Raw genomic sequence first — 17,103 nt, 5'->3', positions numbered from 1 at the left:
GCCTGAAATAGTTACTTAAAAACCATTACAAACCCCTCAGTTTTTACATCCAACAAAGCAGAGGGGCTAGGTTTTACTAGCTGTCAAAGCTTAACAGTTCAGAGAATGTGTGCCTTAGGAGCCCTTGTTGTTGGTCAGGGCATACCCCTGGAGCCCAGGATGCTTTAGGGCCACAAGACAAGCCCTGCACATCTGTTAAGTATAGCCACATGGTGAGCAAAGAAAGGACATTAAGATTCCACCCTTACAAATGCAAGAACTAGAAATGTTGATATTATTCAGATTGTATTTTGAAGTAAAATATGCAAGACTTTGCATTTAACTGAATTAAATTCCCACCTCTCATCCTGAAGTTCCTGCATTTTTTGTTGCAAATCCTTACAAAGTTTGCTTTTCTCTTCACATTCTTCCTTCAGTTCCCTTACTTGAGTCTTGTACAAAGTCTGCAGAATTTAAAAAGAGTAAAACATTTAAAAATTTAAAATAAACTGTTTTTACTTTACTAAAAAAAAACTGGACAGTCAGAGTTGCACGACACGGAAACAGACCCTTCAACCCAAATGGTCCATGCAGACCAAGATGTCCCATCCAAGCGAGCATTCAGCCCATAACCTTCTGAACCTTTCCAATCCATGTACCTTCCCAACTGTGTTTTAAAAGTTGTTACTGTACCTGGCTCAACCACTTCCTCTGGCAGCTCATTCCACATAAAGCTTTTGTGTAAAAAGGCTCTATTACCCTTTGTGTAAAAGATATTACACATTTTACCCTTTGTGTAAGAAAAGTTGCCCAAGTTCCTCTTAAATCTTTCCCCTCTCACCTTAAACCTATACCCTCTCATTCTCAATTCCCCAACTCTGAGGAAAAAGGCTGAGTGCATTCACCTTATCTATGCCCTTCATGATTTTATACACCTCTCTAAGATTACCTCTCAAGTCTCCTATGCTCCAAGGAATAAAATCCTAGGATAAAGTCCTGGAATACTATTAAAAGTATAAGTTTAGTTAGAACAGCCAGTTGCTTAATGCAATTGCTGAGTGTATTATCTTTTTTCCCTTTCCGCTTAAATAAATGCAGCTGCTCTTTTGTGTGGTCAATTATGAACAGTAGTTTTCTCACTTGCACCTTTTCATCTGTTGTAACTATTTTTAATGTTAGGGCATACAAGTAATATAAAATTTCTATTGTAAAAGCTTAGCCTGATTTCATCACACCAAGTTTCCTTCACTTTGAAGTAAAAAAAAATGCAGTACATACTGAAAAATACTGTTCTGCCTCCAACTGGTCCTGAAGTTCTTTCATTTGACCATCAGCATCCTGGCGCTCTCTGTAATCACGGTTATAATTCAAAACAAAAATTACTTTACAAATCAAGAACGTAAAAATAAACATATAGGTGAGAAATTCATTTTTCTTCCTGCTTTTAAACTTTGGTTGACACTTTAAAAAAAAACTTTAGCCCAAACCATAAAAGGATACATTTTCAGTGTTTTCACGTATACAAACCTGAACCAGTCTTTAACAAAACTATTTACAACTTAACCACAGGTTCAATGGAAAGAACATAGTTCCAAAAGTAGCCAAACTGAAATTTTCCCCCACTTCAAAAAAATATCCCTTTTCCTGCCAGAAAACAGAAAATCTAGGTTCAATCATGGTACAAGCATTCATTGGATATTTGAAGATAGCTAGCATGAAAGCTAGCATCTCAATTAAAATTTGGTCACCTAACCCTATATTTATGAGACTAATGCACAGCATTCAAGTACACATCCACGGCTTAAAAGATTTTTGTCGAGATGTGATTGTTATCAGTTTTGTGTTTACTGGAGGTTGGAAGGTTCGGGGAAAGAACAATTTTTTCTTTGAGAAACATCTGTCATCCACTACAGGAAGTCTCTATCACATACAAAATGGAACCAACCCAAATCTAACAAGTAATAATTTCTGAGGGACACTAATTCTAGAAACACAAAACCATTGAAAACCTTCCATTACCCAAGAAACCAGTGTGAACTGCCCTTTTCTTTAAGCCAGACCAGGCAGTTCTCAATCTGTAAATATAAAGACACCTAAGCACCAAAAAACTTGAGGTATTAAGGAAATGATTGGCAGTATTTTTGTAATATTGAGGTTAAAATTCTTCTAAGCATAACGTCTACAGAAGATAAACTAATATTCTTGGTCATCTGTTCAATCTTGCAACCCAAGGCATGATTGTGGCAGTAGTTCTTTGTTGGACGTGATTTTTAAACCTTACTATAAACTATCTCCGATACAAATGTTTGAAAGTTACCAGATTAGCTGCAAGAGAAAGCATTTCACAATTATAACTTATGCACAAGAACCTAACTCAAGTATTCCAGTAGCATCTTAATAACATAATTATGTTGATGAAGAGAGTAATGAACAATGTTTAAATTACATAGGAACTTCAACATAGCAAAATATCCATCATCCTCTGAATATCTATAGTATGTGTTTGGTATTTCATTGGCTCCAAACTGACTGTTCAGAAAGATCTCGCAGAGTATAAAGAAAATAAGTTGAGACAATATCTGGATTTAAACAACAGAAAAATGGTTTCAAGGAATCCTACTTTTGAGAAATAATTTCTTGCCTAACACACAGTGGAAACTTGCCAAAATTCCAAGGAAGCATCTTTGAGGTAGAAATCAACAGGCAAATTCAAACATGGCCATATTTTCAACGAGTATTCCTAAAATGAAGCAGCTATCCACCTTGCAGTAAATTTCACTAATCTTCTATTTTACCCGAAGTATTTGGCTGTGTAGCAGCATATCTATGTCCTATTTGTGTCACCACTGAGAGAAGCTAAGAAAGGAGCAGCAGCCTAGCTGATCTAAATTATCTCCTTTTTCCAATCATTGATACAAAAGTGACTGTGGATCTGACAGTGAAAGGACAGATTGACAACTCAATGTAATCAGGTAATTGGATACAACTGGCAATACCTTAGATAGTTTATCTGCATCTTGAGTGGTTGCAGCTTTTAACAGCCACACCTTGCTCAAGTCAGAATGGCAAAGCTTCAAGTTACATTGTTAGATTCCAAAACTTTGCTACTTGTGCAAATCTTAGAAGAAAATGCAGTGAAGGAAAAACGTACTTTCGCAGCTCTCCTATCTGTTTTTCCAGACTCAGTTTAGTCTCCATCAAGTGATTTATCTCCTGCTTCAGCTGTTTCTCTGACATTTTCAAGGAATTTACTTGTTGTGTCTGCATCTTCAAGTCATTCTGAGTTAAACTACGTTTTTGAGTCTCCTGTTCTATCTTCAATGACAAATTTTTGACCTGAAAGCGAAAATATGGATTTTATTCCAAACATGAAGAACCAATATTTAAGTACAAAACAATATATGCTTTTCACTCCTCCTAAATATGCCACAGCTAATTTAACCATGGCTAATGCCAGTGTTCAGCAAACCACACAAATAACCCACATGTCAAAAATCAAACATTCTCAAATTATATATACAAAGTTAATGTTAGAATGCCTGTATTAATAAAAAACACTCAGTTTGGCATGATTCCAGTATGGATGCACAGATTGAATAAAATGAATCTTTGTCTAGCTCCATCTGTGGTGACACTCACCTCCTCGGTTAATTTTTCTTTTTGACTTAACAATTCTTCTATTTTTTGCTGTGCTTGTTTAATATCACAGTCTAACATTGAACACTGCTTTTCAGCTTCCAGAAGACGATTTTCAACTTTTTGTTTGGAACTTCTCTCTTCCTGTAGCTTTTTTTCCATCTCTGATAAAGTACAGTTGCAAAGAAAATTGTTAGTACCACAATGTACAGATGTATCTTATGCAGCACCAGGATTTGCAACAAAAAAAAAGTCCCTAGAAAGAGTTCCTAGGTTTTAACCAAGTTATTCTTAGGTGCTATTGGGTGAGTGATGGAGGTGAGGGTCAAGAGAGGGTTGGTGGTGCAGTCTCACTTCAAAAGGAAGAGGAAAGAAAATGGGGATCAAGTCAATTTATATTGATCAGAAACTGGATTGAGAATAAAGCTGTTGTAAATGTGGAAGCAGAATTCTGGTTTCTTTTTGGATGGGAACTTAAATACAACAAATAAATGGGGGAAGAAAATTTCTTACAACTCTAGAGTGTAAACAAAATATTTTAATTAACAATTATTCAACTATTGAAGATAATTATAAAGCCCAAGCTACAGACTATAAAAATACTTAAGCTCACTCAAATCTAAAAGCAAACAAATTATGCAATGCTCAGTGTTAGGGATTGTCAGGCAGGGGACAACTTTCAAGAGTTGTGGGATAGGGATAGCAGCCAGCTAAGACAAACAAGAACTAGTTTTCAATCTATGATAAGGACAGCTGCATGAATAAACACCATTGTCTGCAGAGGGCCCTCTCTCAAGGTAGTGGTAAAAGAAATCTGTTCTGGGTGCCTGGATTCCCAACAAAGGTGTTCTTGTCATTTGAGATATGCTCCCACTGTACATATGTAACTCCAGAGAGCCACATATTTGCACCCAGAATGTTGGAAGTAAATTGTAATTGTGACTGTTGAAACCATTTACTCACTTGCTGTTATGTTTCTGTTTAAAGAGCACAAAACCTCAGTGTACTTCTGAGATCCTACTGAATTTCTCCCAGCAGCGAGTCTTTACCAGGTCTCCTCCAGAATGTCTTGCTATCATTTTGAATAAAGATCTTTTGCACCTACAGCTCCAGTCTTCATGTGGCTCATTCATGGCAGCAATACTCAGTGTTAATTGTACCTTTGCACATATCATCTTGGTTTGTACAAGAGATTAGCTTCTACAGCATCAACTTCCTTGTTACTGTTCCAGAGTTCAAATTTTGACAAATAAGGTTTCCATTGTTTAATTTGGGGAGGAGATGGGATGCTGAGGGGTGCTTAAGTGAGAGACCATTTCTACAAGTACCCAACACCAAATGTAGCTTTCTTGGTCAGTTAATTTTGCCACATTTTTACATTTTTAAGGCTATGCCTTCAATAAGCCAGTGTTATTCATTTGACTTGAGAGCATAGATCTCCAAAAATGTTACAAAATTACAAAACATTCCCCAGCAATAACAGTTACAAAGTAGAAAAGGAGACAAATTAGGGGTAATCCAAAGCATTTACACTCAGAAAAAGCTCTGGAAATTATCAGGTTCAAAAGGAAGAACTGCAGAATCAGAAGTTGTATATTGACTTTTTAAACACAGTCATAATGCTTAGAAAGAATACACGTTCATCCAAGAACTTGAATTTCTCTTGATAAGTTCTGCCTTGTAACATATTAAAGTAAGAAACCAGTTTAATTGTTGCTTCGAGATAACCAAATCCAAAAAGAGCAAAAAATCCCCTGATGTACTAACAATAAGATATTATGTGATGTAGTTAATCAGAGAGCCTTTAATTTGGCAAAATAGAGACAATTCATAATTAACTCATTGTCTATTTCCAACACTTTAATCATTCTGGAAGGAGGAATTCACAGCCTGAGTGCAATGCAATAAAATGCAAATCTTTGACTATACAATGGGAAAACAACAAGAAAAAAACAGGTTATTTTTCCTTCCAGTTCACTAACAAGACACTCAATTTTTGAAACAGGAATGTTGAAGTTATTGAATGCGGAAAAAGGAGAAAGGCTCCATCCTGACTGAATGTTCCAAGGACCCAATGATCACACCAACGTGCATGGAAGGAGACAAGCACCATCCAGCAGAATATACTGCCGAAGTTTAATGTTGTCAGCAAGAACAGATTGGTAAAGTGAGTCAGCTGCAGCTGGTGGTGAATATTTGCAAGAAATATTTATCATAGAGCAAGATGCATCGATGTACAACAGTGAAGTGTCAATTTTCTTGTATTTGCATTTTTTGTTTGAGAAATGTTCATACATCATTATGAACTCTACTGATTTTAACCTTCCAAAGCGTTTGCTTACATCAGCCCAAGGAAATTTCAGTGCTTAGTTGAAAGAGTGGGCAGTAGTGAGACAAGGTCGGGACACCCTCAAACACACAAATAACTGAAATTTCAAACTGAAATGAGTGCTACCAGATTCTAAAGAAATCAGTTTAAAATCAAAAGCACCCATGCAGTCAAAAATCTTGCATTTAAATTTTCTCAGAAGGAAATTTAAATCAAGTAGGAACAAGATCTGTATTGTTTAAAAATGTTAGGCCCAACAGCTTTTCCTCAAGGTCAAGTGATTTCCTGTAGCAGTAACTCACCCTTCATGGCTTCCGATTTTGCCTCTTCTATAGACTCATAGATCTTATTTTTATCTGCTAGTCGTGCCTTGGTAGCTTTGTGCTCAGCTTCTTCCTGCTCTAGATGCTGCTGTAACACTTTTTGCTTGTACGTCATGTCTATTTCCATGTTATTTTTTTCCTGCAAACAAATCAACATGAGAAAGGAGACAACAAGCTACAAGCAGCATTTCGGACAATAAAATTCCTTTCTCAAAGCAAATTTCATACTGTATATTTTGATTTTTAAATGTCTCAATTGAGTAATGGAATTGTTTACTTGAAAAATATTGGAGGTACAAAACTGCATAGATAAGAGCAACAGATAAAATTACATTCTATATCGGCACATACACAGCTTATTACAAGTGTCACACATCTCGATAATCTACATTACAGATGCTATACTGTACAAACGCACATGGTTTCTGGTAAGTCAATACCCAAGTCACGTGTATTAGAGTCTGGTATCTATTGAAATACTCCTGTTTCTTAAGGCATAACTTGGTCAGTTAACATTACTATATAAAAAAAAGGGGAAAGAATGCATCTGATAAAATGTCATTGGGCAGCATTAAATCCCTGATGCCAAAATAAAAACTGCCCCACCTTTTCCAAGTCTGTTAGTTTATCTTGCAGCTGTCTTTTCTCCATTTCAGTTTTGGACAATATGCTCTTAGTGTTTTTCAGTTCATCCCCGATTGAAGAAATCCGCCCTGCAAATAACTTTAATTAGTCAAGTTTAACTATTGATACATCAAAGTGAATAACCAAGCCTGGAAATAATACATTCTTCCAAATAAAATTCTTATTTCAGCTACATTCAAGAGGATGTAATCTGCATGTAGTCACATTATTAATGTGACTCAATGTTTTAAAGATGTCAAAATGGAAAAAAAGTTACAAAAATGATTTTTTGGGGGGGGGGGGGGGGGGGGGAGAGAGAGGGTGTTGGTGTTCTTGGATTCTCTCCAGTTAATTTGGAAATAAAGTACCCAAATTTTAAGATTGAAAGCCCTCAAAGATTATGAATTTATAAATCATTAATTGTAATTGATTTATAATACCTCAGAAAATTTTATGGTTAACTTTTGAACAGTTTAAGGAAACCGTTTTAATAGAACGTCATTGATCTGAAACATTCTCTTTCTCCCTGTACAGATGCCAGCCTGCCTGCTAAATATTTCTAACATTTTTAGTTTATATTATATTTAAGGGACATGATTAGCTTTCACTTCAACTTTGAGTGCCTTCACAGGAAGAACTGATATATAATGAGTCTACTAGTACACTTAGGTCTGTTCCTTTGGGATAGTTGGCTTTAAAAGGAAATAGTGACATTTTGGGAGATAAAGTACATTCCACACTGAATACTTAACTATAATTTATATTTATTACACATATATAATAAAAATTCTGGAAGCTAAAATCTACTACCACAGGCATGACAACAATTCTACACCTTACTGAAACTTGTCTGTTTACACCTTACCTTGCAAGTCACTGATAATCTCCGAACCATGAGAGCGATCTCTTCGTTCAGCTTCTAGTGCTGACTGTAAACTTATGTAGTCCTTTTCAAGTTTGAGCTTGGTATTATCCAATGCAGCATTTTTGTCTTGCAATTCCCTGTTGTTGGTCTCGAGTTGTCCTAATTGCTTCGATAATTCTGTTTGATTCTTTCGTAGTCTCACCGCCGTCTCAGATTCCGTCCTTAGCAAGGCATTAGCTTCATCCAACTAAGTTATATGTAGATAAAATATATGCATAATAAAGATCAAAAAATAGCATTTGGCGGAATATCCAAATGTAACATATAACATTGATGTCTCATTCCCTGTGGGGCAATGCACACAAAATAATCTGTACACAAAAATATCTTGTTTATTATCTGGGTATACATGCTGATTAAACAGAAATAATATTTAAAACTCAGGAAAGATTAATCTTGATAAAATTCCTTATCTGCAGATGTTTTGAATAATGGATGGCAATAGTGACTCTTCTGTGATGGATTTTCTTCCCCAGATTAAGATTACATTTTTTAAGAGGGAAATCAGGAGAGCAACGGGGGGCATGAGAAGGATCTGGCAGGTAAGGTTAAGGAAAATCCCAAGAGGTTCTATACCTATATTAAGAGTAAATGGGTAGCTAGGGAGACAGTCGGTCCTGTTAGAGATCAGCAGGGCTGCCTATGTCTCGAGCCACAGGAGGTGGGAATTTTAATGAATACTTCTCCTGTGTTTACTGAGGGGAAAGTCATGGTTGCTCAAGAAATAAGGGAAACAAGTGGGGATGTTTTGGAGAACATTCATATTACCAGGGAGGAGGTATTTGAAGCCTCATGGCACATTAAGGTAGATAAATCCCCAGAGCCTGATCGAGTGCATCCTCAGACTTTGTGGGAGGCTAGAAGAGAAATTGCAGAGGCCCTTGCAGAGATCTTGCTTCATTGTGAGCCACTGGAAGTTCCTGAAGACTGGAAGGAGGCGAATGTCGTTCTGTTCTTTAAGAAGGGTAGCAAGGACAAACCAGGGAACTACAGGCCAGTAAGCTTGACATTAGTGGTGGGGAAGTTACTGGAAGGAATTCTGAGGGACAGAATCTACCAGCATTTAGATAGACAGGGTCTGGTTAGGAGGAGTCAGCATGGCTTTGTGCGCGAGAAGTCGTGCTTGACGAATCTTTTAGAGTTCTTTGAAGAGGTAACCATAGGGGTAGATGACAGTAGGGCAGTGGATGTTATCTATTTGGACCAGCAAGGCTTTCAACAAGATCCCACATGGTAGGCTGGTCTGGAAGGTTAGGTCCCATGGAATCCAGGCAGAGCTAGTTAGCTGGATTCAAAATTGGCTCAGAGGTAGGAAGCAGAGGGTGGTGGTTGAATGTTGTTTCTTGGAATGGAGGTCAGTGACTAGTGGTGTGCCGCAGCAGTTGATGTTGGGAACTTTGTTATTTGTTATTTATATAAATGATTTGGATCAGTAAGTTTGTGGATGACATGAAATTAGGTGGTGTTGTTGATAGTGACGAAGGTTATTGTAGATTACGGGGCATTTTGATCAGTTAGGGAAGTGGGACGAGGAGTGGCAAATGGATTTCAATAGAGACAAGTGTGAGGTGATGCATTTTGGACAGTCAAACCACTGTAGGACTTGTACTATGAATGGTAGGGTAATAAGGAATGTAATAGTACAGAGAAACCTAGCAGTACAAGTGCATAGTTCATTGAAAGCCCTATCTCAGGTAGACAGGGTGGTGAAAAGGTATTTAGCATGCTGGCCTTCATCAGTCAAGGCAATGAGTATAGGAGTTGGTCGTACTTGTTGTTGGTGAGGCCGGACTTGGAGTACCGTGTACAGTTTTGGTCACCGTTATAGAAAAGATGTGGTTAAACTGGAAAGAGTGCAGAGAAAATTTATGAGGATGTTGCCAGGCCTAGAGGGCTTGAGTTAAAGGGTATAGAGGGCTTAGAGGGCTTGAGCCAGGCTATGTCTTCATTCCTTAGAACATAGGAGAATGAGAGGAGACCTTACAGAAATGCTTAAAATGATGAGAGGCATAGATAAGGTGGATGGTAAGAATCTTTTTCCCCAGGGTAGGGGAGGCCAAAACAAGTGGCAATAGGTTTAGGGTGAGAGGGAGAAGATTTGAAAGGGACCTGAGGAGCAACTTTTTCCACCCAGACGGTAGTGAAAATATGGAATGAACTGCCAGAGGAAGTGGTTAGGCAGGTACAAGAGCATCATTTAAGGAGCACTTGGATAGGTACGTGGAGGGGTGGGGCTTGGAGAGATACGAGCTGAAAGCAGGAAATTGGGACTAACTGGGTGGACAATGTAGTTGGCATGGACTGGTTGGGCCGAAGGGCCTGTAGCCATGCTGTATTGCTCTATAACTTTATGACTCTATAACATAGAAATACAGTTATTTAAGTTAATAGGCATGAGCTTCAACTTTGATTTGTAGCTGCTGCATATCAGAAAGTTTCCACAAATACCAAAACTATAAAGTTGTAACAAAGCATCCAACACCATAAAATTGCCACCAAAATTCAGATAACCAGCTGACCTTCAGTTGTGGCTTGAAAATGAATGATCATTTAAACAAGCTATCAGAGGGAAACTGTAATTCAGAATTAGAAACATGTTGGGAGAAGAGCAAGAGAAAAATTGCAACCAAACAAATTAAAGCACATCTACAAAGATAACATGAGAGCCCAGGCTTACAAGAAATTATCATTTAATAAACTTAACCCAAGAAACAGGATTCAAACTTGACTGGTGCACATAAATGCATCAGTGGCCAACGGTCTGGTTGAGAACTACTGGCAAAATGCTCTTTGCAAGTCGTCTGTCTGCCTTCCGTGCCTGTACACAGCAGTATGAAAGACAGAGAAAAGCCAGAGTTTAGCTGCCAGTGCAAGATCTGCCACTTCTTTGTTAGACTCGGCACAGAGCTCAGTCCTGCTGAATTGGAGAGTTCCAATATGGTCGTTTAGCCTTATAGCAATGATGACTGCCACATGCCACTGACCTGGGCTGAAAAATGCTGGTATTTTAAAAAAAACTTAGTCTTAGCGTTTTTAATCATTTTTTCCCACTTAAATGTTATTGGTTAAATATTAGTATGTTATTATACTTTTAAAAATATTTCAATCCTTTGGATCTGTTTTTAAATGTACCTGATCAGTGATATTTAAAAGCAATTTAATGATCTTCGAAAGACCGTCAGGGAAATAAAAGGACAAGACATAAGGATATACCACCTGAGGCCCAGTTGTCACTAAGATTGTTTCACTGCCAAGGAGGGCTATGGCAGCAAGCTTTTTAATCTGTTTGAACCTGCGGGCCACAAAGAGGTCAGCCATAGGACAGTGCAGCGAGTGAGATCAAAGAGCAGATCGCATCAAGCATTACTTGGCCCACATTTTTAAGAACACAGAATCTGACTGTTGGCAGACTGATTTTCTTGGTTAAAAAATTAAGATTGGCAGTTTACTTAAGAAGCCATTGAAATGTCTGCCAACTAATTAACATACTAACTTCACAATCCAGACAGTAATGGTATTTTCTCATTAAAAGAAATCAAGAAAGTAGAAATACCTTTTCAAGGATTACCCAACTTCATGAAAATTAGTGCTACTGATATCGTACATGCCTTCCTGCAGGCAGACATGGACTGCTTCAGTATTTGAGCTATTATGAACAATGCTAAGGAGCATACCAACATTAGTTAAAAAAAAACTAACTGCCATCTGATGGGAGGTGGGACAAACAAAACAAAATAGTTGTGCCTAGTGGAGCAAGATATCTCCAGTGGAGCAAGATATCTCCAGTGGAGCCCAAAGTGAGCTGCGGTGAACAGCTTATTTGTGAATAATTATTACCTGAAAACAATGGACAGAACTGCTTTGCTGTTGACTGAGAATGGACAGATAGGGCAGTAATCAAGACAGTTGAATTAGCCACGGTTTTTGTCTAAATGGTCTAATAAGGTCAGTTGAGGACATTTTAGACACACGTCAGTGTTGTATTGTGGCACTCTAGGTAGGGCATGGGTAATTCTAGAGAATTTCACTGTTGCGATATATCAGGGTCTGCAGACTTTGCTTTAACGAGTACATTCAGTTATTTCTACACCTCAGGTGCAGTGGGTACAAACGGTTGCTGTGATGATGGAACTTCAGGAGGCAGCTAAGAAGGATAGTCCACTTGGCACTGTGGGCTGAAAGATGTCACTTCTGCCATTATCGAGGATGTTCAGGGTTACTTCTATCTGTTCTTTAACAGTATCATCATCTATGATCAGACAGAACTAATATTGTAACAAAAGCTAAAGTAAAAAAGAGATTTTCATTCAAATTTTAGTCCAGGAAAATAATAAACTGAACAAAAGACTAAAAGACTCAAGGTTCCATCCAAGTTATGAAAATTCAAACAATTCCTCTTCAGAGGTGGATCACAGATGCAGTCAGTGTCAGTGTTTCAGTCCCATTATATTAAACCAAGAAGCAATATTTGTGAAAAAAAAAGTTCTACAACCAACCTGTCTCTGTAATTGAGCCATTTTCTCATTTGAAATTTGGGAGTTCTGATTCCTTTTCTTCAGGTCTTCAAGTTGATCCTTCAGACTATTAACTGTGAAGAAAAAAATGGTCATGACTACCTATTAAAATGATGTTTTTCAACCTTGCTGATGATTTGTAAAGTGACAGAGATACTGACGTTCTGTTCTTACACGTCTGTCACTTTGGTATATGCCTTTTGTTAAAAATATAATATACAAGGCTTGTGTATTCTTTGAGAAATTTCAGCAATTCAAGCCATTCCAAACACAATTCTATGCCATCTTGCACTTAGGGGTAAATAACGTCACTTCTGAAATGGCAGGTGGCTATTAAAGACCTTGAATGAGGATGCAACATTTACACACTGGCTCCCCAATCACTTTCCCTAATTCCCACATCGACACAGTACACTGTGCTTAAATTCCGCTAACCACTCAGTTAAATAAAACAGCTATGACAAAACACTAACAACAAAAATCGGACATAACGCCTAGCATTGTTCTAGGCATCAGATTCTGAAAAGGCAAAGGCACTCCAGTCTAACTCCTCCACAAAAATTGCCTCTCTCCTATCATGTGGGGATTTCTGCCAAAACTGGAAGAAATGTCCCAGAGCTGAATTAAACAAGAGCTCGGTAAAGAATCATAAAAACAAAAAATTGCTGATGCTGGAAAACTGAAACAAAAACCCAAAATTCCAGAAATATTCAGTTCAGTCAGCATCTGTGGACAGAGATAGAGTTAACATTTCACGTTAATGACCACCTTGTCATGACTTGTTCCGATAGTATAACATTGACCTGAAATGTTAACTCTTTCTCTCCATAGGCGCTGCCTGATCTGCTGAGTATCTCCATTTTTTCCTGATTTCTTTACAGAATCATGCTGCTCAGCCAAAATCCCAGACAAACCAATCACACTCCTGGTAATCTTCTGATCTACTGCAGGCCAACCTCAGTAGTGATGACAAGCAAGAGCTTTACCATCTTAAAAATCACATCTTGAACCATTGAAGCAAAAGGTTAATTGTGGACAAGACAACCTTCTGATGATTACCAGCACTTCCTTTTCCCATCTGATAATCAGTACCACTCTACACTGAACACAACTTCAAAGAATAATTTAAGAGTATCAAGAACACAATATATGCTCTCGCTGGGTAGCACCACTATTGACTGAATGAAGCAAACATTCAGAAGCATAGGTGCAATCCAGGCCTTCAGAAAAATATAAAAAGAACATCTGAAGTCGAAACTTATTTGACATTGCCTTCATCAATTTATTTTGTTGCAGATGCAAGGAAGTGGTATGAGAGGCCATGACGTGGGCTCTTCTGGAAACAAAGTGCTGTTATCTCACTGAAGGCATACTTGTTCATGGCAAATGATTCTTTAATTGTGATAAATTTATAATTGATCCAATGCCTCAAAAATAGGTTTCCATGAGGCACCTATGCCACCATTCCAATCTGCAATCTCAGTGTGTGGCATATTCCTCATTGTACTGTTACCAACATGCCAGGGATTAACCCTTGTTCACTGAGGCAATAACAGGAGCATTCAGCATCAGACCAAACGATAGTGAAAATGAAATGCTAACATGAAGCTATAAGACAAGACTTCATGTATGTTGAACTGCATCCTAAAACTAATTGGATGATCCCAAGAATCAAATAGGTCAAAATACTGAAGTCCTACCACAAAATTATGAAGAACAACAAACTAACAAAGCAGAAGACACGTTGAACATCCACATATTCAATGATGATAGAATCCAACAATCAAATGCCAAAAACAAAGCTGAAGCAAATGCAAAATCTTTCAGCAAGTGCTCTTCCATAATCCTTTTTATTCCAGACCTGAACTCATAATACACATGGTTTTAGCACTGAAAAGATTTCTGTTCAACTACACACAAGTAGTGAAGATAGATGGTCCACCTTATGCCCTCAGCCAGTCTTCAGCCAATCACATGACTCCTTGTGATATCAAGAAACAGCGAAGTTCAAACAATGCAGCTAAGGTTATGAGCATTAACAACATTCCAGCTGAGGTGATGAACAGGTGTACTCTAGAGCTAGATGTGCCTCAAGTCACACTATTCCAATCCAGCAATATCAATACCAAATACACAGCAAAGTTAAAAGCTGTTGGGTATGTGAATGATATATCAAGGGTAGCCATTTAATATCAAGGATGGTTTGCCTCACTTTGTACAGTTGGGAGAAGAAAAAATAGATAGAGGACCCAAGCTCCACCCAAGGTCATAGAATTTGGGGGGGCTATGATGAAGTAAAGTACCTATTTGTAAACACAAGCAGGAAACCACACAGGTGAAAAGACTATACTTGTGCTACAGATGCCAAGTTACAGCCCCTTCTCTCACCTATAAAAGTGACCCTTTTGGAAGAGGGAGCACATATTCAGAAGTAGTTTCAGCTCCACTCGTTCTAACTCTTTTCTGCCAAAAAAAAATAATGATCGCCCTGGATGGCAAATTATCTCTTAAATTTTACTTTCTTACACCTTCCAGCCTCAACCCGAGCAACAAATATGTGGAACTCGTACTTTCTTCATGAACCAAGGAAAAGAGAATCCATTCCCTACGCCAGCTTGAACCCTTCCTGAAATGCCTTCTTTACTTCAAATCAGAACATATGTTAAATGGATTAGCACATTTACCAAGATGTTCCTTAAGCATCGTTGAGTCTCATTACAAGAATGAAGGAGGGCAAGAACAGATTTGAGTGCAAGTGAGACAGAAAATTAAGATGACTTATGACTGAAACATCAGGGTGACACTTGTGGATCAAACAGATGTAACCAAACTGCATTAGGACTTTGCATTGATGAGGAAACTGGAAATTGAATAGCAAATGAAATAGTTAAAAAAATACTAAATTAAAAAAGTATATAAATTACTCCAATAAAAACAGGACATTCTGGAAATACTCAGCATGTTAGATAGCATCTGTGGGGAGAGGAACAAGATTTAATGTTCTGGGTCAACGATCTTTTCAGCAGAACTAGAAGAAGTTTTAAAATGCATAGAAAGTGGTGGGTAAGGGTCTGCAATAAGGTAGAATGCTGCAGAGATTAAATGACAAAGGATGGAAAACAGATTGGTGATAGATTGATTTAAGTGTCTGGAGAATATAAAAAGGAACAACAGAATTCCACTTACGTGATATCCAGACCCATCTTTCTTTACTTTATTGATTCATCACCCTTATGGTAATTCTGAGTCTCTTGTGCCTTCCAATTAATTCCAGACCTTTCCTTCCATGCTTCCCTCCCCTCCAACTAGCAACACCCCTCCCCCACAACCACCAATTTCTCTTCCTTAAATGACACTTGTTAAATTACATTGTTTCTAGTCATCATAAAACCTCATCAGCCTGAAATATTTACTGCTTTTGTCTCCACAGACGCTGTCTGACCTGCAAAGTATTTTCAACATATTTTATTTCAGATTTATTACATCTACTGTATTTTTCTTCATTGTGCACACTGGGCTGCATACTAGCCCATTATTGTTCTGGTGAGTTATGTAATTTTTAGCTTAATCTGAAATACAAGGTACATATCTTTGATCCTACCCTCATTTTCTAAGCCACGTTTTTTATCCGCTTCCATTTCAGCTTTACGATGATATTCTGCATTCTTGTGTTGAAGAAGTGCTTTTTCTCGTTCTAATTGCCTTAAAGCTGATTCCACATCTTTCCTGCATGTTATCTAAAAAGCAGAAGTTTAATTAGTAATCAAAATATTTTGTATAGAGTAGGTAGTCCTTTCCCAAAAATGGTAATGATAGAAGGATACATTATGAAACAACTTTGCTTTTGAATTAGTTTCAGGCATTTGTATTTTGATTGTATTTAGTTTTTGCAATGATCATCTAAAATGTAGAGAAAATAAGCATCAAAATTAGAAATTTTTAGCAAAGGAAACTGCTTAATATTATTTTTCAGCAGAATTCAAATTGCTACACTGTATTGATGGGATTTGAACACAGTTCTATTTGAATTATCAGTTCAGTGACATAATCACCAGGTTATTGTATCCTCAAAATGTCCAAAGTTGATTAATCTGGTGCAAATTCAAACCACATTTGGTATATAGTCTTTCCTTCACAAAATTCAGCATTTATTTTTAGTATTAAAAGGATAACTAAATGCAATGTTCTGTGTTTATGGCAAAAAAGCTAACATAGGGATTATAGATATTTGTAGTTAAATGTCAGCAATTCCAGCGTCTGGAGCTCACACCAGAATATCAGACAAATACCCCATTAGTTTCCATCTATTAAATAAGAACTCTAAATTCCTATTTCTGCTTTTGGGGATTTGCATCAAAAGCACAAGATATTCATAGTTCTTCTGGACTGGAGTAAATAAATGAATTACTTAAATCCCTCTGAGACCTTTCTATTTAGTACACCGACTGAGGGTTAAGCAATGATGAGAGAACCCTATTATATGTTTTCTTTACATTTATATTCTACCCTTCTTATTTACAAACCCAAGCAACTTCTGTGCTTTTAACTACTGCACATCAAATAATTTCTGAAGAACATGTATTTACATCAACTGCACCACCCTGATCAATCTTTATTCAAAAAATTCAATTGCATATTTTTATTTATTTGTTCCCAGGGCACAGATGTCTATGTCATGGATTTATTGTCCACCATAATTGCTCCTGAAGTAAAGGAGGAATTTAAGTCAACTCGACTGGCAGGTGTAGAGTTGTAAATAAGCCAGACCAAGTA

At 37.4% G+C, this 17,103-nt stretch overlaps 1 protein-coding gene across 1 annotated transcript in view; it reads right to left on the bottom strand.

Annotated features, from left to right (window-relative positions):
- The window catches only part of rock2a (rho-associated, coiled-coil containing protein kinase 2a), a 131,990-nt gene that overhangs the window by 29,822 nt on the left and 85,065 nt on the right, over positions 1–17,103 (bottom strand). The window contains exons 13-21 of the mRNA XM_052024497.1: positions 15,932–16,067; positions 12,313–12,404; positions 7,757–8,003; positions 6,874–6,980; positions 6,247–6,406; positions 3,619–3,779; positions 3,131–3,315; positions 1,258–1,327; positions 340–443 (exon numbers count right to left, since the gene is read on the bottom strand). Coding sequence (XP_051880457.1) covers positions 340–443; positions 1,258–1,327; positions 3,131–3,315; positions 3,619–3,779; positions 6,247–6,406; positions 6,874–6,980; positions 7,757–8,003; positions 12,313–12,404; positions 15,932–16,067 — 1,262 coding nt within the window. The remainder of the gene's footprint in view (positions 1–339; positions 444–1,257; positions 1,328–3,130; positions 3,316–3,618; positions 3,780–6,246; positions 6,407–6,873; positions 6,981–7,756; positions 8,004–12,312; positions 12,405–15,931; positions 16,068–17,103) is intronic.

This window comes from Pristis pectinata, chromosome 10 (assembly GCF_009764475.1).
Source record: "Pristis pectinata isolate sPriPec2 chromosome 10, sPriPec2.1.pri, whole genome shotgun sequence".
Taxonomy (NCBI): Eukaryota; Metazoa; Chordata; class Chondrichthyes; order Rhinopristiformes; family Pristidae; genus Pristis; species Pristis pectinata.
Note: the sequence above shows the minus strand (reverse complement) of the source record. Positions and strands in the feature narration are given on the sequence as shown.